General features: G+C 35.7%; 1 protein-coding gene across 2 annotated transcripts in view; it reads right to left on the bottom strand.

The window, feature by feature from the left end:
• Window positions 1–25415, bottom strand: part of LOC150105508 (PAT complex subunit CCDC47) — a 300186-nt gene that overhangs the window by 40998 nt on the left and 233773 nt on the right. For both annotated transcript variants that reach the window (XM_090394850.1, XM_090394851.1), the window contains exon 9: window positions 21758–21816. In XM_090394850.1, the coding sequence (XP_090250976.1) occupies window positions 21758–21816 (59 nt within the window). The remainder of the gene's footprint in view (window positions 1–21757; window positions 21817–25415) is intronic.

Here is a 25415-nt window from a genome sequence, read left to right on the forward strand (position 1 = left end):
CACCTCCAAGTCATCCCACAGATATTCAATAGAGATGAAATCATGGCTCTCTGTGGGACAAGTGTGGTGACATTCCTGTCCAAAACCATGCAGCAGCAGCAGCCTTATGACAGTGCATTGCCTTGCTGAAAGAGACAATAGTCAGTTACATAGAAACGCAACATGTCACAATGCCTCTTTCCTAAGTCTCACAGCCATTTCACCCGGACACAGTTTCACTGAATTGGGAGCATCATGTTCCTCCAATTTATACCTACAAACACATGACTTGTTGCATGGCAAAAAAGTCAACAGACATGCAGGGTGCATTGATTGTGACTTCCACATGGCCAATCAAATGGTAATATGTGGTCAGGCACATTCACCTCAGAACACTGTTGTGTGGTCCTTGCCTTGTGTGCAGGGGCTGAGTCCTGTTGGAAGGTCAGCTGCCTATCATGAAACAAATAGTCAGCCATACCATGGTTCCAGCACGGTGTCTTGATACACTTTGGTAAAGGTTTTGACTCCTTTCTCACAGAAATGCAACTTGGATACCCCCTGATAAATTATCTCACACTAAACCATCACTGATGCAGGGTGATGGCTCTCCGAATCCTGGGTTCTTGTAGATAAACTTATATGTTGGTGATACATAACTGTCAATTTTTAGGGAAAGACAATGTATACTATAATATTAATTAAAAAACTTTAATTAATAGTACCTATATTTCGGTAATGTTACATTACCATCTTCAGGAAACATAAAAATAATGATATGTGCATGCAGGCACTAACAATGGCTAAAGACAACAACTGAAGTTGGTCCTAGAGTCCTAAAACGTGCCACCTAGTGGGCTAAATTGGGTAGTAGTCTTGGTGTTGGGCTGATGTTCTAAGAATGCAAGTTTCCCATATTTGGGGCAGTCTCATGCATCCAAATTTGTTGAGGTTTGGGGAGTTTTTTTTTTTTTTTTTTTTTTTTTTTTTTTTTTAGAGCCGAGGCTGATTTCAGGAATAATCTTTCATATTTATTACTTGCTACGGTATAGTAAAGTGGCTTTCTTCCAGCATATTTTGTGGTAGGTGTCCAATGCATAGGCAGCAAGGCCTGAGTGGCTGTATTGGTGGAAACAGATATAATCTTTATGTTCAGATATCTTGATATTAGCTGTCCTGCCTATTTGGCTGTACCACGAAGCTACTTCCCCTAGACCTATCTGGTATACTCCAGGTAGGAGTATACGAAGTGGCTGGTCCTTGACAGAGCAGATAAGAGATGCCAATTTTCAATATGGTTTGTAACAGGTTGTCAAGTCATATTTTTTTAGGATTTTTGTTAGCTTTCAAAAGTACCCTAATATAAGCAATGGTGATAGATTTAGAGTAATCCCTATTATGGAAGGGGGGGGGGGAGTGATTGCTGGTGAATGTATCTACCTGTATGTGTAGGTTTTCTGTAAACAGAGAAAGCCAGGGATCCATCAGGCTGGCGTGTAATCAGAGTGTCTAGGAAAGGGAGATTGCTATTGTTTTCTTTTTCCAAGGTAAACTGGAGTGTTAACTGTTTAAGTGCGATAAGAAGTTGAGGAGTGTGTCCAAGCCATGTGGACAAATAGCGTACACATCATCTACATAGCGTAGCCAAACAGTAGGTTTAAGTGGAACCGAGTTCAAGTCTATTTCTCCATAAAGAAGTTCGACAGAGGTGGAGAACCCATAGCTGTCCCCTCTATTTGTTTATAGAATTTCCCCTGCCAAACGAAATAGCCTGAGTTCATGGTGAACTGAAATAGGGCTGAGATATGGGGGAGGAAATTTGGCTTGGATGAGGTCCAAAGCATCTTTGAGTGGGACAGTGGTGAATAAGGAGGAGACATCAAAACTGACCATTATATCAGTGTGCTGGAATGAGAGGTTTCTATGCTGGCTTTAAAATGGGCTGAATTTTTTTATGTGTGAAGGTGTGCTGCCAGTATATTGTGAAAGCACTTTGGCTAAATGTTTGGCTAATTTGTATGCGGGAAGAATCAATGCCATCCCCAATGGGACGTAATGGCACATTCTGTTTATGGATTTTTGGAAGTCCATATATTCTGGGGGCCTAGAGTTAAAAAGTTTTAATTTGTTAGTCACTTCCATAGGCCAAGAAGTGCCCTTCTTAAGGAGCACCTATGGGTGCTCTGATTTGGGAGCTGGTGGGATCATATTCTATAGGGAGGGTAAGTAGACCGATCTAATAGTAAAGAGGAAAGCTTACCTGTGTAGTCACTTTTGTTTAGAACTACAGTAGCATTTCCCTTATCTGCTTTAGTAATTATTATTTTACTGTTATTTTTTATTTCCTGTAGAGCTTTGAATTCTTCTCTAGCTATGTTGCTTTTTGGAGGTTTAGTTTGGGTAAGAACACCAGCTACATCTAGTCTGATATTGTTGGCAATATGGTTGGGAAGGGTGCCACTAAGTGGCACGTTTTTGGACTCTAGGACCGACTTCAGTTGTTGTCTTCAGCCATATTTCTTCAGTGTTAGTGCCTGCGTGCACATATCATTATTTTTATGTTCCCTGAAGATGGTAATGTAACATTAATGAAATATAGGTAGTATTAATGACAGTTTTTAATTAATATTATAGTATACATTGTCTTTCCCTAAAAATTGATCTGTAATGAGGATGTCTCTATGTCTATTGTTTGCATATACAACTGAAGAAGTGCCTTTGATTCTATCACCCTCTTCTTCATAAGTTGGGGTGTTAGGAAGTGTCCAGGAGAATGACCATAATCTCTCACTCCTGGTCATCATTTAGTACATGTAACATTGTTATCTGTTAAATGTTCATCTCTTGCAACATCACTTTCTGCATCCTCACAGGATTACAGCAGAGGCATGCATTCATAAGCTGTTGCATCATAACGCAGTGCAGTCAACCTGTTCTTTGACAGTCATATATGTTTTCTGTATCAATATAACGGTTAATACTCCAATACACAAACATCCTACTGACCCCTAGTGCTTTTAGCATGTTGAAAATAACAGGTGGTTGCATTCTGACTTTGTGAAGTGCTTTTACAGCTACGTGATTCTCATAATCTCCCCACTGCATGTTAACCATACAGCTAGACAACTCTCTCTCTCTCTGATAAACACGAAAATGTCGGCTGCACACAGCACCAGTAATGGAACCAATTCTGTGGGAAGTAAGTGTGTGTGTGTGTGTGTGTGTGAAGATGTAACAGTATTTATGCAAGCCTTATATATATTTTCTGTATACTAATGTTTATTTACCAATATAACTGGAGCACTTTGAAAATCTCCTTTCACTATGTTATGCCTTTTTTTAGGTCTGAAAAACTGAAATACAGATTCTTCTTGTATTGTCATGATTTCTCAACTATTTGTCTTAAAGTGAAAATGTGATCTTGACAACTCCTATTAGACTTGAACCCAGTTTATCCTTTCTCAACTTTCTCCCAGATTTTTCTGAGACCCTTCTCATAAATCTTACCCAGGATTCTCAGTAATGAAATTTCTCTGAATTCTCACATTCAGTTTTATTTCCCTTTTGAATACTATATGAGAGCTGTACTCCAATCATCTGGAATTCAACCATGCAATGTAACCACTGTAAAACTTTCATACAAGCATCACATCATAGTCCTGTTGCTTTTCTACATTTCAGGTAGCTGATGGCTTTATCTACTGCTAGTAGTGATATATGTACCTAACTGAATTCCTCAATATTTTTACTATCCTGTTACTGCTTATTTCTTTTAACATCTTTCAAATTAATTACTCCAGACATCCAAATATCGTTATCTTCATTTCTTATAATCACCTTTATAACCTTTGATTCTTTTATTGTATGTACCATTTGTATTGCAAGTTTTTTTTTTTTTTTCCCTCATCACCTTCCAAGAACAATTTATTCCTTTCATGATATTTATCTTCTATATTCTTACCAATTTCCTATGACTTTTGCTAACGTATTTACTAGGAAGTTTAGATATGCTTTCTTCACTTCCCTAACTCTTTGATTTCACTAATTCAAATTTTTCTATTCTTGAAAGCAACCTTGCCACATGACTCTCTGGCTCAATCAGTCAATATTTTATTCAGAGTTTGCCAGTGATAATCCAAGGTTTGGCTCTTGTTTTCATACTCCTTCATTTTTTCTCAAAATAATAGGTATATTTGAATCTACAGTTTAGCTCTAAAAGCTGTTCAAACCTTGATTCATTTTTATCCTGCAGATAACTAAATAGTGATGACTTCCTATTTTAGATCCCCTGTATGCTCTTATATTCTGAACCAGCATGAAGATATTGCTATCAACAATAACACAGTCAATAAGACTTTTCTTATTTCTTCTGTCATCTCTGCATGCGAGTTTGTTCACATTGTTATGTTGGAACATGGTGTTAGTGATGACTAGTCCATGTCTTGCAGGTATTTATTATTAGTATTTACCCTTTTTCACCAAATTTTCCTTAACCATTTCATTTGCATCCCATTCCTATGCTAACCATCCCCCCCCCCACCACATACACATTCACTACAGCTTCCATCATCCACTTTTCTTATGCTATGTCTTCACCTGTCTGTCCTGACTTTCCCATTTTCCTTTCCTCCCATTTTCATCTCTCACACACAAGCATTAGTTGCTTGTGAATAGAGAGAATAAATTGTTATAAATAATACGCTGCCATGAGATCACACCTGGTGCTCATATTTCAATTGTATATTTCTGATATATTTAAAACATCCAACAAAAATATCCAGCTGTGATGAATAGAGGTGTCAATGAATTGTGACAAATAAGTGTTTTGATATTATTTTAAAAGATTTCCAAATGTTCATGTAGCGATCGTTTGTTTTTTGTGCTAAAGTTTTTGATTTCAGAAAAAAAAGTAAAGTTTTGTATTGTTCTGTTGTTAATATACTGGTAGTGTAAAAGTTTCATACAACCATAACAAGCATCACATCATACTCCTGTTGCTTTTCTACATTTCAGGTATCTGATGGCTTTTATCTATCGCTAGTACTGATATATGTACCTAACTGAATTCCTCTTCAATATTTTTTACTATCCTGTTACTGCTTATTTCTTTTAACATTTTTCAAATTAATTACTCCAGACATCCAAAATATCTTTATTCTTCATTTCTTTGTTTTGTGTTTTTGTTTTTTTAATACAATACAAATGCCACTTATAACAGTGGTGAAAATAAGCAATCAAAACAAAAAACAAAAATAAAAAAGTTTTTACTCAAAGAATGAGCTTCATATTGGACTTGCAGCAAATCCACTATGAAAACTGATATATAATAAGCATTAAAACATGGTAAGAATTTTTGAACTGTGAGAATAAATAAAGAGATTGCCAGAGTGTGATCAGAATGATTAGCAAGAAATGCTATGATAGGTAATAACAACATAGCCAAGAATGAAGCAAAAAAATGTTTACAAAGATGGTCAGAGCTCAGGTGAGAGCTGATAAGAATAAAAAGTGATATAAAATTAGGATTTAAACTTGGGTGTGGTGGGGGGGGGGGGTGAGAGAGGAATTTCATGTGGAAAAAGAAGGTATCAAAACATGATCATGTGGCATTGTGTGGAGATCTGTTTATCAGAGGTGTGGTGGACAAAAATGGGCATGATGTGTGCAGGTGGCAAAATGAGACAATTTGGTCAGAGTTATGGAATTCTGTTTTCAAATTATTTGAAAGATGATAAAAAGAATGCAGAAAATGAATTTAGGGTAGTTGTTGCAGTGGACAATGGATAACATTGCAGTACTGGTTAGAGTGGCACCAAGGAATGATAACAAGATGAGAACGAGAAAGATAGCAGCCATGATCATATAGCATGATGGCTGACCTGTGTGAGACAAAAGATATTTCATTAGTAAATTGCATGGAAAGAATTTGAAGGAAAGCTGGAATGGTGTTTAAGGGATGGAGATGGGCTGCATTTGAATGGGTTTGGTGTTGGACATTTGGAATGACTACTGTTGGATAAGAGAAAGAATGCATAACGATAAGTGTGGATAAAGATAAGAAAGGAAACAAATATGAAAGATAGCTTGGGAGTGATAAGAAGCAAATATATACAACATTGAGAAGGTGACTGTGACAGAACAGAGCAAAAAATTAAAGAAATGAATGAGATAAATGACTAGAGAGAAACAAGACTATTAAAAGTACAGATAGTATAATTGGAATGACCTCAAATAGAGTGGGATCAGTCATATCTTGAGAAGTATGCAAGTATAGCGATGGGAATGGAAAGTTGCTAAGGTTGTGGTCTGGAAGGACAGTTCATTATTTGTATACTAATGTACAGAGTATTAGAAATAAGGCAAGGGTGCTGCATTTGTGAAAATGATTGAGTCAGCATATGCAATACAGATTGGAATAAAAATGGAGAATACAGAAAAATGATTAAAGCAGGGGGCAACATGCGAGTTCAGAGTATATATGAAAAATGGCAGTACACGTGATTGTTTTGAGACTATCTGGTGAGGTTGAAATAAACAGAATGGTTTACTTAACAGGATATTCTGTTATAGTCCTGGTTTATGTAGAGGATATATGAATGCTCAAATATGTTGAGACAACCTGGTTGGAAGGAGCTAGTAAAAACAGATTGTTTTTATGAATTAAAGGTAATAGAGAATTTTAAGTATGGAAATATGAAATGGAAATAATGTATGTAAGCAAAATGAGTAAATTTTTAGAGTTTCAGAGGTATTTTAGGCAATATATGATGATGATAATGTGAAGGAAGCAACACACAGATTTAGAATGCTGGACTTGGTATTAACACTAGCATGAACTGGTAGGAGAAAGAGAGAGATTTGGTTTAAAAAAAAAAAAAAAAGATGTATGTAGCTATAAAGTAGATGATTATGTAAAGCTCTGTACTTTACATACATCTCTTTTTTTTTTTTTGAAGCCTCATGAGCCTCATCACCCCCACAATATTCTCCAAGGCCAGTCATTGTCGACCTCCATTTGGGCAAGAAACGTTAGCACGAAGGTCATGCGCTTATCATAATCTGCAGTAGTTAGTGCTTGCACAAGACTGAACTTATGCGGATAGAAGTGAAGCATTATCCGTAAGATTTTCCAGATTGAGCCATAAGCCATATCAAGTTTGTGAGCTATGGCACGAGCGCTTGGACTAGTACTGGTCCCTGTTTCGTCGAACACTGCAGTAGCAACGTCTGATACCGTCTCTTCTTGCACTACATTCCATCCTCTGCCAGGTCTAACTCCTGGTGAACCAGTTTCTTAAAACTTCTTAATCATAGCTCTCAATACTAAGGCTGACATAGGACCTGTACGCAGGTTATGAAGCCTTCTAAATTCCCGAAGGACCGCTACAGCATTGCACTGTGGCATGTTACAATGATATGTCTTTGTAACATGCCACATATATTGAGCACAATATACATCCTCATAGGACATATATTGTGCTCAATATATGTCCTATGAGGCATAGGACATATATTGACACAATTCCTCAGTCATTCGAATGACTGCCTGAACATTCCCAATTCCTTTTTAAGTGGAATTGGTGGCGCTGCTGCTGTCACGTACGCACAGTAAAATTTGCATAATCCTTTTTGCCTGCATTTACTGCAAATATTTGACTGCTTTTGGATCCACCAGCGTCAAAATTTCCCCAATCGGCGACTTTTGGTACTAAATCTCTTTTTCGAGGAAATCATCTCCCCCAATGCCTTCAAAAGTCTCAATATAAAATTTGGTCTCATTCTGTTTATTGGTTTTAGCTACAGATGCCCCTCCAAAGAGGGGAAAGTTATTTTATGGCCACCCTGTCCATATTTCATTGTATAAAGCCAGAAGGAGGCAAATGTTAACAAGACCAGAAATTAAAGACTGAAGATGTTAATAAGGCTGTAAGTACAGTAATCCCTCGATTAATGCACCTCCGATTAGTGCATAATTTTTTTTCTATAGAAAATTTGAATAGTGTACCTATATATATCTTAAAAATAAATGTTCCATATTTTAAAAATTTTCTATCTATACATTTTTTATGGTTAATTATTTTAAAAAATCACTCACCAGGATGAAATAATTATTTAGTTTCCGATATAAAACATTTTACAAAGTTATTAATTATATGAAGAGCCAAAGGCTTCAATTCGGTGACATATAAACTTATTTAAGTTAAGGGATATTACATTCCATATTGTTTCATAGCCGAATAAGAAACTCAAAGAGTTTCATGCCGAATACAGTAAATATATAAAGTTCGGTGAGTCCAAGCGTAAGCAAATACCTGGATAGTGTTACAATTGACCCTTTAGGGAGTGCAACACTGAGGCAACTCATGGTAAGGATGGAGCAAGCTCCGATCACTATTCTTGATATTTTCCCATAATGTGAAACCCAGCTCCTAGGAGCTGTATTACTGTTCTACATTATGAGTGAGAGAAGGTTACTACCCAAACCAGTTTCAACCTTTATTGAGGTCTCATCAGTGAGTAGGCAGACCTAGAAATACCAAGTTTGTAGCAAACAGAACTTATATATACCCTACTATGAGAATTGCCAAGAAGGTGTCCTAATAAATTATTAATTATATGAAGAGCCAAAGGCTTCAATTCGGCAACATATAAACTTATTTAAGTTAAGGGATATTACATCCCATATTGTTTCATAGCCGAATAAGAAACTCAAAGAGTTTCATGCCGAATATAGTAAATATATAAAGTTCGGCGAGTCCAAGCATAAGCAAATACCTGGATAGTGTTACAACTGACCCTTTAGGGAGTGCAACACTGAGGCAATTCATGGTGAGGGTGGGTCATGGTATGAGTTGCCTCAGTGTTGCACTCCCTAAAGCATCAGTTGTATCAATATCCAGATATTTGCTTACACTTGGATTCGCCGAACTTTATATATTTACTATATTCGGCATGAAACTCTTTGAGTTTCTTATTCGGCTATGAAACAATATGGGATGTAATATCCCTTAACTTAAATAATTTTACAAAGTTATTTTTTAATGGCATACTACAATATTTCCATGTACACTATGTTTCAAATTTACCACCAAAATTTGTCATCTATTAATTAGATAGCATTTTGATGATCATATCTCATGTCACCTTTACAATTGTTTTCCTTATTTTCCTTACTTTTTTTTTTATTTTAAAATATTTTCCCAATTTTTCATCATGAGTAAAAGAATTAGTGAGCAAAAAAGTGCAAGTGTGAAAATGATTCAAAAAGTAATCTCACTGGAAGAAAAACTTGAAATAATAAAGAAATAAGAAATGAGGCTAATCCAGAGCAAAGATAGGACAAGAACACAAAAATGGCTGAATCAACTATAAGAGCAATTTTAAGCAAAATTGTTTCATGCATGCACTTGAAATCAAAGTATTATATTGATTGAATTAGAGAGACTTCTTTCTACATGGATCGAAGATTGTAAGCAATAAGATTCTGCTAAGTAGTGTTAAGTCTCTTTGCAACCTTGAAAGAACGGGCTATCAATGATGGAAAAGAAAAAGAATTCCATACTAGTACTGGGTGGTTTGAGCTTTTGAAAAAGAGAAATAGCCTACATAATATTCTGATCACAAGTGAAGCTGCAAGTGCAGATAAGGAGGTTGTTGCAAATTATCCAGAGATTTTGAAGAAAATTTTTGAAAAAGGGTTCTATTGTGACCAACATATATTTAATGTGGATGAAACCACCCTTTTTTGGAAGCGAATGCCTTCCGAGACTTTTGTGGCCAAATCAGAGAAATCTCAGCCTGGTTATAAAGTTGCAAAGTAGAATGAAATTACTGTGAGCATATTATTATTATTATTAATACCTGACACCTCCAGGGAGCCCAATGACTCATCAAGGGAGGGCACCTACTCTACAACTCTCTCTACCACTCAAACCCATGTGACCAATATGTGATCCGTTTCGAAGCACATTCTTCCACATTTGTGCAAAAATGATTTTAGAGGCTTTTCAAATGAATCTAAGTTAATTAAAACTCATTCTCAGAAATTGAGTGATTCTGACCTGCTAAATTTACATGCATAGCAGGAAGAATATGAAGAAAATTTAATCACTGACATGCCCAAAGAGATTTCACAGAAACAATTTGAAAATATTTTTTGTACAATTGAAGTTTTTAAGCAGCAATGTTTAGAGGCTGACCCTGATGAAGAGAGAAGCAGCAAACTTTGCAGAAGTAGTAGTAGAATAGGCAGTAGGGTCATATCATCAGTTGTATGAAAAATGAAACAGAATGCTGGCCAAACTACGTTAGCTCAATTCTTTGTTAAGAAGTAGAATAATAAATTTATATTCTGAATATGTTTTATTGTCTTCAAGCTTATTGGCTTTCCTTTAACTAGGCCTTGAGATATACCTTAATTCTTTTATAAAAAAAAAATCATGGATCAAAAAAGAAATTTGAGGAACAAATTATACTTTTTCCCATAGGTCGGTGTTTCCCAACCTTTTTGATGTCGCTGACCCCCCTCTAGCGAATGTTAATTCACCGCAGCCCCCATAAAATCCAAAATGGAAATTTTTTATATTTTACAACACTAAATGTATCATTTATGACAATGCAATACTGTTATAAATGGAGATATTCGGAAGAATATGAACATATCAATTAGGCATGATAAGATAAAGTTTAATGAAAATAAAATATCCCGCGGACCCCCAGTGGATCCGCTGACCACAGATTGGGAAACACTGCCATAGGTTATTATATTTGATTAGGGCATTTTTGATTAATGTGCCTATTTTATAGAGGGCATTAATCGAGGAATTGCTCTACTGGATGATATATCACATTTAGGAAATGTAAGTAAGAACTGAATGCTCTTTTGGAATAAAACGTTTACTAATTCCTGAAATATAATGTGTTGTATAATATTATTATTTGTGCAAATAGGTTTCGGTTTAATATCGCGAGTAGTCGTAATTTAGCACTTGTGTAAAATTAGTGATTTTTATCTGTTTATTCATCAAAAAAAAATAGAGCATTATAGTGTATTAGTGTAGATTTTCATGTGTTTTTAGAGTATGTATATTTATAACATTTTTATTGTGATATTGTCAGCATGGACACAATGAACAATGGCAGCAAAGATCACACTGTCTGGCGATTTGAATTTGTAGGATATTATTCAGTGCAGTGTACGTGAAATGTATGTGTCAGGAAAATTAAACAATATGCAGGAAGAAACTGAAACTGCAGAGAGAGTATGTATTATGCGTTTTAAAAGTAAGTGCTGTTAAGTAACGAGAACACAACAAATACCAACGATAAGATGGAAAATTATGTTAATAATGTTGAACGTGAAGTCGTGGAAATAGAGTAGAATGAAATGGATATCAATAAAGAAACAGTATGCTTAAATGTTATCCTTCATAGGACAAAGTGTGAAACTGAAAAACTGCAGAAGCGACAACAGTTACGCAGGACTGAAAAAAGAAAGAAGCAGATAACCCGAATGAACAACAAAGACCAACTGAACTGGCTATGTGAAAGGTTGGTCATGCCTTAGTAATTTGCAAACTTTTTATAATAGAGTAACAGCTGAGTTGGATAAAGGAAATGGCTACACAATTTTGCTAAGGCATCTGACAGAATACCACACGGAACACTGTTACACAAATTAGAACAAATGGGGATAGATATGATACTGGTTAAGTGGATAAGAAGGTGGCTGCTGGACAGAGTAGTATATGGGGAACAGAATCAAGGCAAAAACAGGTGACTAGTGGTGTGCCACAGAGTGCTGGGACCATTACTGTTTAATTTGTACATAAATGATATAGGAAATATTCAGTTGCTTGTTGATGATACAAAATTAGGTAGAGTAATAGTTAATCAAGGTAACTAGTAGAGAGCTTGCAGGATGATTTAAATAGGCTGTCAGTAAGGGTAAATAAAGTAATGGCTGTCAGTTTAATGTAGAGAAATGTAAAGTTATCCATTTTGAGATAAATAGATTACAAGCCATGTATCACATTGATGGCACTGTAATTCAGGAAATAGATGAAGCTAAAGAGTTAAAGTTTAGAGAACATATAGCTAGGGTAGCTATATGTTCTCTAAACATATAGCTAAGACAGTTGTAATTCCTCTTTATAAGCCCTTGATACACCCACATATGGATTACTGCATTCAAGTCTGGTTCCCTGGATTTCTTGAGGATGAGGAAGTGGTGGAGAGGATTCAGAAGTGAGTGACCAAAATGGTGAGTAGCTTGTGGAACGTGCCCTATAAGGATAGATTGAAGGTCTGTGGATTTCAGAAGTTGGTTGATTGAAGAAAAAGAGGGGGATGTGATAGAAACATTTAAGCTGATTAAAGGATTTTATACAATAGATACAGGGGAAATGTTTCAGTACATGTCTAAATTACCAGAACAAGGGATCATCCCCTGGAAGTTAAATAAAGGTGTCGTCAGTAGAGGTGTGAGGACTACATTTTTGCTTGGAGAGTAGTGAATGAGTAGAATGGATTGCCAGAGTCAGTTGTGAGTGCTTTTTCTGTTAATGGGTTCAAGGAGAGATAAGATATGATAGATTGTGAGGATAGATTGGGTCTCCCACAATGAGTCTTCGGATCCATGAAAGTGCCCATATAATAATAAATATCCTTAGGAAAAAATGCTATTGCAGATCTCAGACTCAAGTATTCAACTCAAATCACTGAATCTTATATTTGACTATTATAGCTGAAGTCAATAATTAATCCCAGTTTATCAAAATAAATAATTTAAAAAACCAAATATTATTTAAAGTAATTATATACACAATTCATTTGGTAACAAATATACTCATATCATTAACTGTGAATTAATAATATTAAGTCTCTTTCTCTTAATTTAAACTGTAAAACAACAAATAACATTACTGATGAGATCAACAAAAAAACTAATAAATTCATAATAAGCAAAGAACATAGGCACATTAATCCAACAACACAAGCTTAAAATTTCAAATACTGTTAGTCCCTTGAACTAAGCAGAGCAGGCAAAATTATATCAATCCTTGTAAGGGAAGACTGTTTCACAATACGGCAGTAGCAGGGATAAAGGAGGAAAAAAAGCTTGTTCTGTGAGCTTCAAGGTGCACTGTGAAAGGATGTTGAGGAGCAGCTGCACGTGTTCCAACTAGCTCAGTACTAAGTGGGGGAATTATCGATGCTATTTCGGATGAACATTTCCCATGGAAACATTTATAGAATACACATATTGCAGAAACCAAACGTCTGTGTGAAAGTTGGGGAAGTGAGTTGGTAAGAGATGGGTCATTAATCAGTCTAATTGCTCTCCTCTGTATTGAGTCAAACATTTTCAGGGAGTTTTTAGGAGCCCCCTGCTCCATATGTGACAGCAATGTTCAATAGCTGGGTGGATTTGTATAATATTAACATCTGTTCAGGGGTGAAGTGACATCTTGAGCAAAAGAGAAATCCTAGTTTTTTTGAAGCTGAGTATGCAATAGTTGTGATGTGTTTATGCCAGGAGAAGTTTGATGTCCGGATAATTGTCTCAAATTGTATGGAAATTTGGGTATCGTCAAAAAGAATACTGGGAAAAAAGGGTTTTTTTTTTTGTCAGAAATAAGACAGAACTGAGTTTTATTAGCATTGAAACTGACGAGGTTATCTGAACCCCCCCACACACACTGGAGGATGGTGTAGAGATCAGAACTGAGGGTAGTGATGGTTGATGTGAGTTGTGTAGAGTAAGGTTTATCAAATGAAAGGGAGGAGTGCAATGTACTGTCATCTGCAAAACGGTGTATTCAGTCGAACTCCAACTGGGTTAGAGGTCAACTGAAGTAGGTCATTGATATATAGCATGAAGAGAGTTGGTGACAGGATAAGGACCCATCCACCATCACAATTAGTGTGCATCCAGACAAAAAGCTGGTAATCCAACTATTGAGACAGACCAAATGATGGTAGTTTGCTTAGTAAGCCTTTGTGCCAGATCCGGTCAAAAGCTTTGGAGATATCAATGCAACCACTTTAGATTCACAAAACTTCTCCATGACATTTGTCCAGAGATGGTTGACAAATGTGAGCAGATGTGTGATGGAATCCATATTGGCAGTTGTTTATTAGGTACGTGCCTTCAAGGTAGTGTAGGAGTTGGGAATTGATGATTTTTCTATTACTTTAGAAGGACTGAAGTGAATGAGATAGAGCAGTAGTTAGATGGCAGTGATTTGTCACCCTTCTTGGGAATGGGTTGAATATAGGCCAATTTCCAGGGATAGATACCAGTGGAGTAAGAGAGCATATACATGCGGCATAGGATAGGAGATAGTTCTGGTGCACAAACTATCAGGACAAATGGAGGAATGCCATCCAGGCTAGGAGACATTTTTTGTGTGTAATTTGAACAGTAATTTTCTAATCTCTTTCTGGCAAAAGGATATGGGGGGCATTGTATGTTGGACATCTGAAATGGTTGTGGAGCATTTACAATTGTCAGTTATGTATGCATTGGAAGCAAAGTGTGAAGCCAGGCGATTGTCTTTTTCCGTGGATGATGATGCAATAGAGCTATCTGAGGTATGATAGTGGCGGAAACAGTGTTGGGAAGAAGTTAATGATCAATTGCTTTGGCAAGAGACCAATAGGCTCAGCTGTCATTTGGAGCACACTGCTAGTTTCCTGCTTTTTGCTCTTTTGGCCTCTGTTTTTGAAGCATTGATATATATTTTTTTTTTTTTCATCTATTTTGGGCTTGAGCTAGGGAACGGCAGTTTAGATAGTGTGGGGAATGTATGTTTCAATGCTAGTGAGGATTACTTTGCTGATAAGGTCAGTACATATGTTTAGGTTGAAAGGTTGAAAGCAATAGTCCAACCATGGGAATCAAGCATAGAGGTCACAAAGGTTGTCCCACATGGCACTGTTATAATGCCAAACTACTCTTGTATGGGAGTGGCTGTGTAAGTGTTGTTGCATAGGGGAGGAGATAAGCACTAGATTGTGGTCAGAATTGCCTAAGGGACCCACTACATTCACTGTGTATTTGGAAGTGACGTTGGTGATGAAGAGATCAACGGTGTTTGGGGAGTGGTTCAGGTTATATGATATTCTGGTTGGCATGTGAACAAGTTGTGTAAGGTCATTGGTGATGGCAAATGTTTCAGCATCTGTCTCAGTGGTGCACCCAGAGGGGGGGGCAAGGGGTCCTGGCAACCCCCAAAGAAAAAGGGGAAAAAAAAAAAACTACAAAATTTTCCAAAAATGTTTTTCTAATTAAAATTCATTTTTTTATTTATGTTGTGTCGTGTCTTCTATTGCTATATTACTTATGAATTAATAGTCATATAAGGTGGGAATACCCTATAACTCTCAGGAATCATGGCCACTGTGAACATAAGAAAAATGAAGAAGTGCTTGGGTGGACCAATCACTACTTTGCTCACCCGAGAAGGGCCAGAGGAGATCATGGGTATCATGTATTGGCGATAATTTCAGATGCTCAGTAATAGGTAATATGTGATGTATAGTGTGTATTCTCTAATAGTCTACTCAACTCAGCCCCCCCCCCCCAAAAAAAAAAGATTAAATCCTGAGTACGTCACTGCTCTGCCTGCAATATCTGTGCAACTAGAGAAGGAAAAGATAGTTGGTGTTGTGGATATCTCCTAGGAGGATGATTTCGCTCTTGGGAAAGTGGGACTGAAGAAAATAAATTTTTAAGGAGAGGAAATTAAAGAGCTTAGAGTGGCTGGTGACATTAGGGGAGTCATAGAAACAGCAAATGAATTGGACTTAGTGTGGAAGGGATAATTTCAACCAAAAAAGGTCAAAGTTGGGCAATTCTAGGTTGGGTGCTCTCTGGCAAAGTATGTCAGAGCAGATGTATGCAGATGCCCCTCTTGCGTCAAAAGGACTTAAAGAGCATGTAGTTTGGAAGATTGAGATGAACAGTGCTGTGGGGAGGTAAGATTTGAGTTTTTGCCAAAAAGAGTAGGTAGAGTTTGGAAGATTTAAGATGGTAGTGGACACTATTAAGGTGGGAGTTGAGGCCACTGATGTTGGTGAAGTGGATATGCAAGGTTCTGTGAGGCATATATTTCACTGCAAGGGTCTTGCACATTTCCTATGCAATGCCTGCATACTGGTCTCCATGGTGGCTACTAGTGGTGTCACTTGATTTTTGCACTAATTTAGTTTGTTTGTAGTCTATGATCCATATGTTTTCTCCATTTTAGCATTGTTCTTATGGTTGTTTTCAAAGATGATGACTTTGTTCACTCTTGGCAAATGTTAGGTCTGGTCGAGGATGAATGCATGATTGGGGGAACGTATCATTCAACATGTTATTGATTGTTGTTCTGTGCCATGGCATAAAACACTGCAGGGTAAGGATGTAGGTAGTACATGGGAGATAATCAAAGGTCATCTAGAGAAATCAATATTAAATTGTATACCTAAGGTAAGGAGGATTAATCAGGTAGGAATTAGATGGATGACTAATATCATTAAGTGTGAGCTACAGAAGAAGAAAATATTGTGGAGGGTATATAAGGTGAAAGGTGACCAACAAACTCATGAACAGTACAAGGCTCAGGCAAGAAATGTGACTGGCATGGCAAGGAAGGCAAAATCAGATTACAAGAAAAACCTTAAACCTTAATGAGGCTACTTCACATATGTGAAGTTACTGCTTTAACATATGTGACAGTCACTAACGTGAGAAATGAGGTGGATGAATCAGAGATTTTTAAGATATTGCAGAATCAATGTAAATACAGCTGTGGGAATAGATGGGATACCAGCTCAGGTTTTTGCAAGAATGTGCAAGGGAACTGGCAATGCCTCTGACTAGGTTCTTAAGTCTCACCTCTGTAGAGTTCCAACAGAGTGGAAAGAAGGCAAAATAATTCCATTGCATAAGGGAGATTCTAAAGATTGCAGTAGCAAATTATAGACCAATCAGTATCTCAGGTAAAAGTACTAGAGAATTGGTCAAAAAGAGAATTCAAAATTTGGGTGGATAATGATATGATACTGTAAAAGGGACAACATGGTTTTTGTGATATGGTAATCAAGGTGATTTGGAGAGCTTCCAGGAAGATTTAAATAGGCTGTCATATGGGCAAAAGATAACTGGTGTCAGTTTAATGTGGAGAAATGTAAAGCTATGCATTTTGAGATAAAAGATTACAAGGTGTGTACCATACTGATGGAACTGTACTGTAGGAAACAGATGAAGCTAGAGATTTAGGGTAGTGATGGTACACAGAGAGTTAAAGTTTAGAGGACATGCTGCCAAGGTATCACATAAAACTGTCTTGTCAGGTGTCATCTCCTTCCAGCGTCTGCACGGTTAGCCTAGTGGCGATGCGCTTTGTAACCATATGCCTGAGGAAGGAGTGTCCTAGGTTCGATTCCCATCAACAACCCGAGGAGCTTAAGGATCTTTCTCAGCCATAGCCAAGTTAGCCAATCTTGGGTGGACAGCAGGGTCCCCCTCCCAGTTTATCTGGGATTTGTCATCCCACAAGCAGACAAACTGTAGCTTGTGTGTACCAGCCCTGTTTTGTACACACAAGCTACAGTTTGTATGTACAAAACTGTAGCTTGTGTGTCAACCTGTACATACAAAATAAAGTTTGTATGTACAGGTTGACTACCATGAGCTTCCACCATGTACAGTTTTGTGCTTCTTTCTTACATTCTTCATAAGACAAAAAGATCCAGTCCTTAATATTTCCCATCCAATCTGTTCTTTGTCTTCCTCTTCTTCCTTGTATCATTCCTTCTAAAAGTGTTTTTTTTTTTTTTTTGTAGGGATTCATGCCTTGGTATATGACCAAGGTGGTTTTCCTTGTCTTAATGGTTTCCAACAGAGTCCAGTTTCTGCTCAATATAGCAGAAACTACTCTGTTGTCCAAAGCTACGTATGGGCAGTGTTGACCATACGTAGCTTTGGACAGTCTAATTCTTGTTTTTGTGTGAATTTCCCTTGAGACCAGAATGTTTTTCGTGCTATTGAAGGTTGATCTAGCAATTTCTAATATTCTTAATATTTATCACATTTTCTATTCTCTATAATTAGTTGACCCAAATATATATATAACTCTTTACTTGATCTAAGATATTTCCTCTGATCTTAAGATTTATATCAGGTATTTTTCCTTTTTCTCTTACTACCAATGCGAGTTTTTTTTTTTTTTTTTGAAGTTGAAATTAAGTCCATATTTTTCACTTAGTTTCAGCATCTCTTCTAGTAGGTTTTGAAGATCTTTTTGCATTTTCAGCCAGAAGTACCATATCATTTGAATATCTTAAGTTGTTTATATTTCTGCCTCCTATATGCTGACTCCTTTAAATGCTGGATATTTTCAGTATAAGGCTAAACAATATAGGAGAAAGAACATAGCCTTGTCTGACACCCTTCTTTATTAAGAATTCCTCCAAGGTTTCTCCTGATATTTTTATTTTATTGAGACAGTTTGTTCCCAATGTAGATTTATCAACTAACTTCTTGCAGAAGTTGGTTGATAATTTTTTTTAAAGATTACTTTGATAAGATTACCCATAAAGTTACTTGGCTATTGAAAAACACATTAACCTAAGTAGAGATAAAGAAATTGTTATTCCTATTTATAAGGCTTTGTTATGTCCACACCCAGATTACTGTGCTCAAGTCTGGTCCCCTGGATTTCTTGGGGATGAATAAGCAGTAGAGAGGATTCAGAGGAAAGTGGCCAAAATGGTGAGTGGTCTGTCGAATGTTCCCTATGAGGAGAGATTGAAGGTGTGTGGATTGCAGAAGTTGGTTGATAGGAAAAAAATAGGGAATATGATAGAAACATTTAAGTTGCTTAAAGGATTTTACAAGACAGATACAGGGGAAATGTTTCAACACTTGGCTTGAGGGACTAGAACAAGGGTTCATCCCTGGAAGTTGAATAAAGGTGTGGTCACAGTAGGGATGTGAGGACTAGATTTTTTGCTTGGAGAGTGGTGAATGAGTTACCAGAGTAAGTTGTGAATGTTAATGGGTTTAAGCAGAGGTATGATAGATTGTGTAGATAGTTTGAGTCTTCAGACTCCATGGGGGGGGGGGCTATACAATAATAATATTAATAGTAATACTTTGATTCCTAAATGAACAAATTTCTCATAAGAAGTATCTTGATACACTCATATAAAACTTCTGTTTTATTCCTTAAATTTATGGAAATTCTTGATCCATATTATTCCATAACTTTAAAATTTCTTCCACACTTTCTATGTGATCTGCTCTCTCTTTAGCTGTTATTTTTTTTTTTTTTTTAGCATTCTCAATTGCAAACATACAAACAAAAAAATCTGGGTTCTTCACTCCCTAAGCTTGGCAATACTGCTCTCAACATGCGCCTTTGTCCAGAAGTAAATAACTTCTTATAACTTCCCTGAAATACCATTATTTGCACTTTTCTTCACTGTTTTCTTGTGGGAAGCATATAAAATTCCTCGATGCACAAAGAAAATTAGACTGAGTTTCGTAATTGCTCTGCCCCAATATTAGCTAGTGTCAATCACATAATGCTGTAAGACTGAACAATTTCATAATTACAGTATTTCACAATATATATATATATGTATGTATGTGTGTGTGTATATATATATATATACACACACACACACACACATACACACGCAACAATAAAATAATCACAAATAATTAAGTAATTAAGTGCATTTTACTTGAATAATTATTCCAGAAGTACACAATTTATATCTTCTGGTTAAAGTGTCATAGAGTTGGGTTAAAAATAAAATAAAGGATTAGACTGAGATACACGACTATCTACGAAGATCAGTATGAACGTGTAAAAGGGTCTCATTGAAACTGCAGTTTGCTTGCTTTTAAAGAAATAAAGGTGCTAGAAAGGGAGACATATACAGTGAGATTTTTGAATTTGCAATGAGAGTTGAAAGACTGCGACATGCCGAGTTGTATAGTTGCAGGAATTAGTGATGAATAACAGATTAGTAAGATGGATAGGTGACTGGCTGTCTGAAACAAATCAGCAAATTGTATTTAAATACTGGGAGGTATTTGAATACAATTTGTTTGCTGCCGATGAATAGTTGGGAACAGTTCTAAAAGGAGTGACACTGGTGTTCTCTTTTCAGGTATGTATGAATAGCTTTCAGCTTGGATAGATAAACTGAGTTGCTGTTTTAATATTAATAACTAGAAGGTGATGTAATTTGAAAGACAGAACTGTAAGTAAAGTTGTGCACCATACCAAGTAACTGTGTTCTTGGAGGTGAATGAGTTTTGGGATATAAGGTAATGATTAACAGAGACCTGAAGTTCTAAGAGCACACTGTACACATGAAGGCTACACCACATTTTTACTTTGTGAGAGGAATATGAGACAATAATTTCCTTAAAGTAGTTTACACCTAGACAAATTGTTTATTATGTACAAATTTGGTCACCTGGTTTCCATTACGATAAGGAAACACTGGTGAAAGTCTAGAGACAAGTAATGAAAGTAACATCAAGACTCTGGAATGCTGGTTATGGGGAGAGGTTGAGGAAATGTATGTTGTAGAGTTTGGTGAATAAGCAGAAAAGAAGTGGTATGATGATTTTTGTAAGGCATTAAATTGGTGTACGATCCAATAACAAATTAAAATTATTTATTGGATCTTATACCTATTAATTAAAAAAAGTAATTAATTGGTTTTAATTAATTAAAAAATTAATTTAAGATATGTTTCGCCATACTTACTAAGACTTCTTCAGGTGTACAAAAGATAAACTAAAAGACAAAGAAACAATAAAAGATTAACACAGTGACAAATACATGAATCTGATTTGAAATTATGTTTGACAGCATTGTATTGCTGAGCATGCTCTGCACGTTCACTTTCATGTTTGCGTGTTTGCCTAGCTACAGCTAGGATACATTCCAATAAGTTGGTATTAGGGTTTATATTTAGGTGCAATGCAAGTAATGAAAGTAACATCAAGTAAAAAGGTCTCTATAATATGCCAGTAGTTCTTTGTCTTTTTCTTTTGTATACCCAAAAATAGTCTTACGTAAGAGGAAACTGTGCATTTTTTAACTAAAGTAATTATTAGATCTATATACTGGTTTAGTGTCTTACAAACTGTTATTATATATATATATACACAATATATATATATAAACTGAACCCCCAACTGTGGGGGGGGGGGTACGCCAGAGCACAGCTGATGAGTTTAGAATTTTAAATGAGACTATCCGTGATGAGTGTAATGAATTCATGGACAATAATAACAACAGTAATAATAATCTCAAATGTAAACAAAAGTTTATCATTTATTTTTCAAATTGTATTTGGTTCCTAACTGTTATATGAATTATTAGCATTTTCATCATAAATAATTCTAAAAAAAAAATAATTTTAAAATAAATGCTTCCATGTCTGCAATTTATGATTTATTACATAAGTTTCAAAGTCTATGTATATAATCTTATAATTAAGTAGTAAAGAAAGAAAATGTATAGCAGCAACAATATATCCAATAATGAATTGTGTGTGTTTGATTTCATGTTTGCACTTACCATAAAAAAAGTTTTAATACAATGCATTAATACAAATTCAACAGCTTGAGATTAAAATGATTCTAAAAGATGATATTTTAAAGAAGATAGAGATAAATAAAAATTATTTTATCATACTGCTAATAAGGCTGTGAAAGTTATTAAGAAACAAAGAAGAAAAAAAATCACAAAATTAATACCATTAAATCCAAACATGAGCACTCGTTTGACTTCAGGTAACTTAGTTGGCTGAGAATCTCTAAAGATAGAAAAAAAAAAATAATAATCAATACTAATTACATAAGTATATGCAAAACTTGAAAATCAAACTTAAACTTTTGCTCAATATTTTATGCCTGCAACTTCATTCTTATTACTCATGCTTAATATCTGTCAATGCTAAGTTTAGATATGTTAATCTCAATGGCATTTTGTACATTGTATTTTTGATGCTCAAGAGCTGGTATACAAAAAATCTGCTGTTTTTTTAGAAACTCAAATACTGGAACTAAAATAAGTAAATTAAATTAAAATAATTCTGTTGTCTAATGATGTGACTGGTATAGTAATAATGACAACATACTCTTTTGTTAAGTGCACAGCATTATTCATATCAAAACTATAATGCTGTAAACAGTCCCCCACCCCAATGCTTACTGAACTGACAAATTTTTCTTATTTTGTGGAGATTTTAAAAGTAATGATGGTGATGTAATGCTTCTATAATGACAAAAGGACACACAGTGACCACAAGAAAAAAATATGTTGAAATAATCAGTCGGACAAAAACTTTCACTTCAACTGATAAAATATAGCTAATATTTTCAAGTTTCATGTAACATTCTAAATCAGTACTAAAATAGAAACTGGAAAATAGAAACTGTTTCAAAGTTCTGCTGTAATACATGATGATGATGATAACATGGTAAAATTACCATGTTATCATCATCATCATCAGTTATTATTGATTCATTGCTGGATGAAAGCCTTTCCAAGATGACTCCAAGACTGACTGTCGATGGCTTTTCTTCCCTATGTCACTCCTGCAAATCTGATTATTTTGATTTTTATCCTGTGAAATCAAATCCAGTACTTATTTTGTTCCTCATTGGTCTTATCATCTAGTAGTATGTGTAACTCATTATGTTTCACTCTTTCTGTAATTTTACACAGACTTCTGTTTGATTTCTTATCCATTTATTTATTTTTTTTTGTAATTCAATCTTGTGATACCTAGCACACATCTTTCATACTAAATTGTGTTTTTTTATTATTATTACTACTACTTGACACCTCCAGGAAGTTCAAAAACTCATCGCGGGAGGGGCACCTATTCTACAACTACTACCAATCCACCAACTAACAAACCACAACTACACCAACGTCATCTACCACCCACGACCACTACTAGTATTTTCACAGACAATCGCAAACATCCATGTCCACAGCGGGATTTGAACCCACGGCCTTTTGGCTGGAGCCGATACGCTAACCACTCGGCCAACCAGGCCAGCATTTGAGTTTGCTTTGCATTTAATGTCCATGTTTTGCAGCTATAAGTCAATATAGGGAGAATGCACTGATTAAAAACTTTCCTTTTCACACATAGTGATAACAAGCTTTTTAATATTGATTTTCCAAATGCTTTCCACCAAGGCATCATCTTTTGACTTCTTCCATAGTATTTTGATCTACTGATACCCACCTAAGTACATGTAATGATTCATTTGTTCAATTTCATGGTCACTGATTTCAATTTCTGGTTATACACAGCTAAATATTTAACATAACATGGGTCTTCTTTAGCTTTAAGCAGGCTGTTAATACAGAGTTCAGAGATATGAGTTTGTAATTCATGTGGATTTGAATAAAGATAACTATTTCACCATGAATGAAATGAATAACATTAAGCATGTTTGTAATATTTATTGAATAGTAAATACCTTTTTTTTTTTTTAATACTGACTTCATTCAATAGAGTTTTAGAAGCGAAAGAAACATTTCTTTTCAAAACTCAGTTCTGCTACTTTTATAGCTATAGACAACTCTTACTATAATAATAAACAAAGCCAAACTCTATAGCGATCAATGCTATATTCAAGGAAATTTGCTTTAGAAAACATTTTGTTATAAAAAATAATTTCTTTACACTATCATAGATTATTGTTTAGTTCATGCTAGTTCCCTGGAAACTTTATACGATGAGTTCAACATTTACATCACTACTAGAAACAAGATTTCCTTTGCGTTTTTTTTATCTGAATTGCCTGTGATTTGATCTGAAAATTTCTTATTTTCTTTGTTTGAGTTACAGTATTATCTTGGTAAACAAAAAGGAGTTATCCAGTAGTAGGTCCGGAAAGTACCAACAGTGGGGGGACCAAAGAAAAGATATCCTTGGCCAACAATTGTTGTACAGATAATACAAGGCAGTCACAGCTGTGGTGATGCATTATACATCTAAGTAGTAATATTAGTGTAGAAATGGGCCTGCAGCAGTGAATTCCTTATACACAACTTCACAGTCAATAAAAATAATCATCATGTCCTTTAATCACAGCTGCTTAGCTTTCTATGGATGATTTATGATGAACTTATCTAAGGACTGTTGTTAGGTTTTGGGATCATCCCTCAACTGAATTTTTAACCCAGGTATTATTTTGGAAAAGTTTCTGTTGTTTCTAACAAGTTCTTGAAGATTAACACACACACACACACACACACACACACACACACACACACACACACACACACACACACACAGTTCTGCTGTGATCGAACACATGTTCATATAACTAGTATGCTGAATAAGACAAGCCTGAGACATTAACACAAGACAAACTAGACATTAAGACCAGAAAATGAAAAAAATGGGTAGGTCATGTTATGAGAAGGAAGGATGGACGTTGGACCATGGAGCTTACAAACTGGATACCACCAGGAAGAAGAAACAGAGGAAAGCCAAAGACTACATGGGATGATGACCTTAGGAACTTTGGTCAAAAAAAAAAAAAAGGGGGAAGCCTTTGTCCAGCAGTGAACTGACCAAGACTGAGAAAGAAGAAGACATACCTCGCCACTTCATGAATAGCAGCAGAACCATGTCATTCTTCCTGGATTAATTCCTGCACTTTTTTTGAGCATTTTCATCAGTCTGACTTAAAGATGAAGATATCATTGTTCAAGATTTACTTCAAACCAACTAAAAGTCAGTATCAATCTTAATGTCTCAACTCCATGGGCTGTTTGCAAAATTCTCTGAAAAAAGTCTTACTTGTCCTGATTCATGCTCACACGTAGATCCACACTTTATTGTGTAGATGTTTGAAACCAAAATCCTGTGGAATAGGTTGGTTACTCCTTATTCTCAAAGTGTCTTATGTCTGTAGATGTGCATCCTCGCAGGTTCAGTTTGCCTCTTCTAAGGGACGAAAAACCCAAGTTTCCAAGTGAAAAAAAAAAAAAAAAAAAAAAACCGCTACTTCTGTATAAGACTAACTCACCTTTAGTTGAAAGAGACCAGATAAAGGTTTCTCAACACCAAATGATCTACAGAGGCTCTATGTCTTACTTAAATATTTAAAATTGGACTAGTGCAGTAATTTTCACATATAAAGAATTTTTAATATTAAGAGTCACAGCAGTGATTTGTTAAGCCAAGTAGTGTAGCAAGTCACTGCCTACTCTTAAGCATTGTTCTTTTGCTCAATTTTCTCCTTCTCTGCAGGATTTCTGCATGATGTGAAAGGTAGATAAATTAAAAAACACAACATAATAATAAAATAAATAATAATAATAAAATCCATAACCTACCCACTGTACTAATGTTCACCCATTTGGAACAAATCTGGAATACAG

Source organism: Typopeltis vanoorti, chromosome 6, assembly GCF_054136105.1.
Source record: "Typopeltis vanoorti isolate ZY-2024b chromosome 6, IOZ_Tvanoo_1.0, whole genome shotgun sequence".
Lineage (NCBI taxonomy): Eukaryota > Metazoa > Arthropoda > Arachnida > Uropygi > Thelyphonidae > Typopeltis > Typopeltis vanoorti.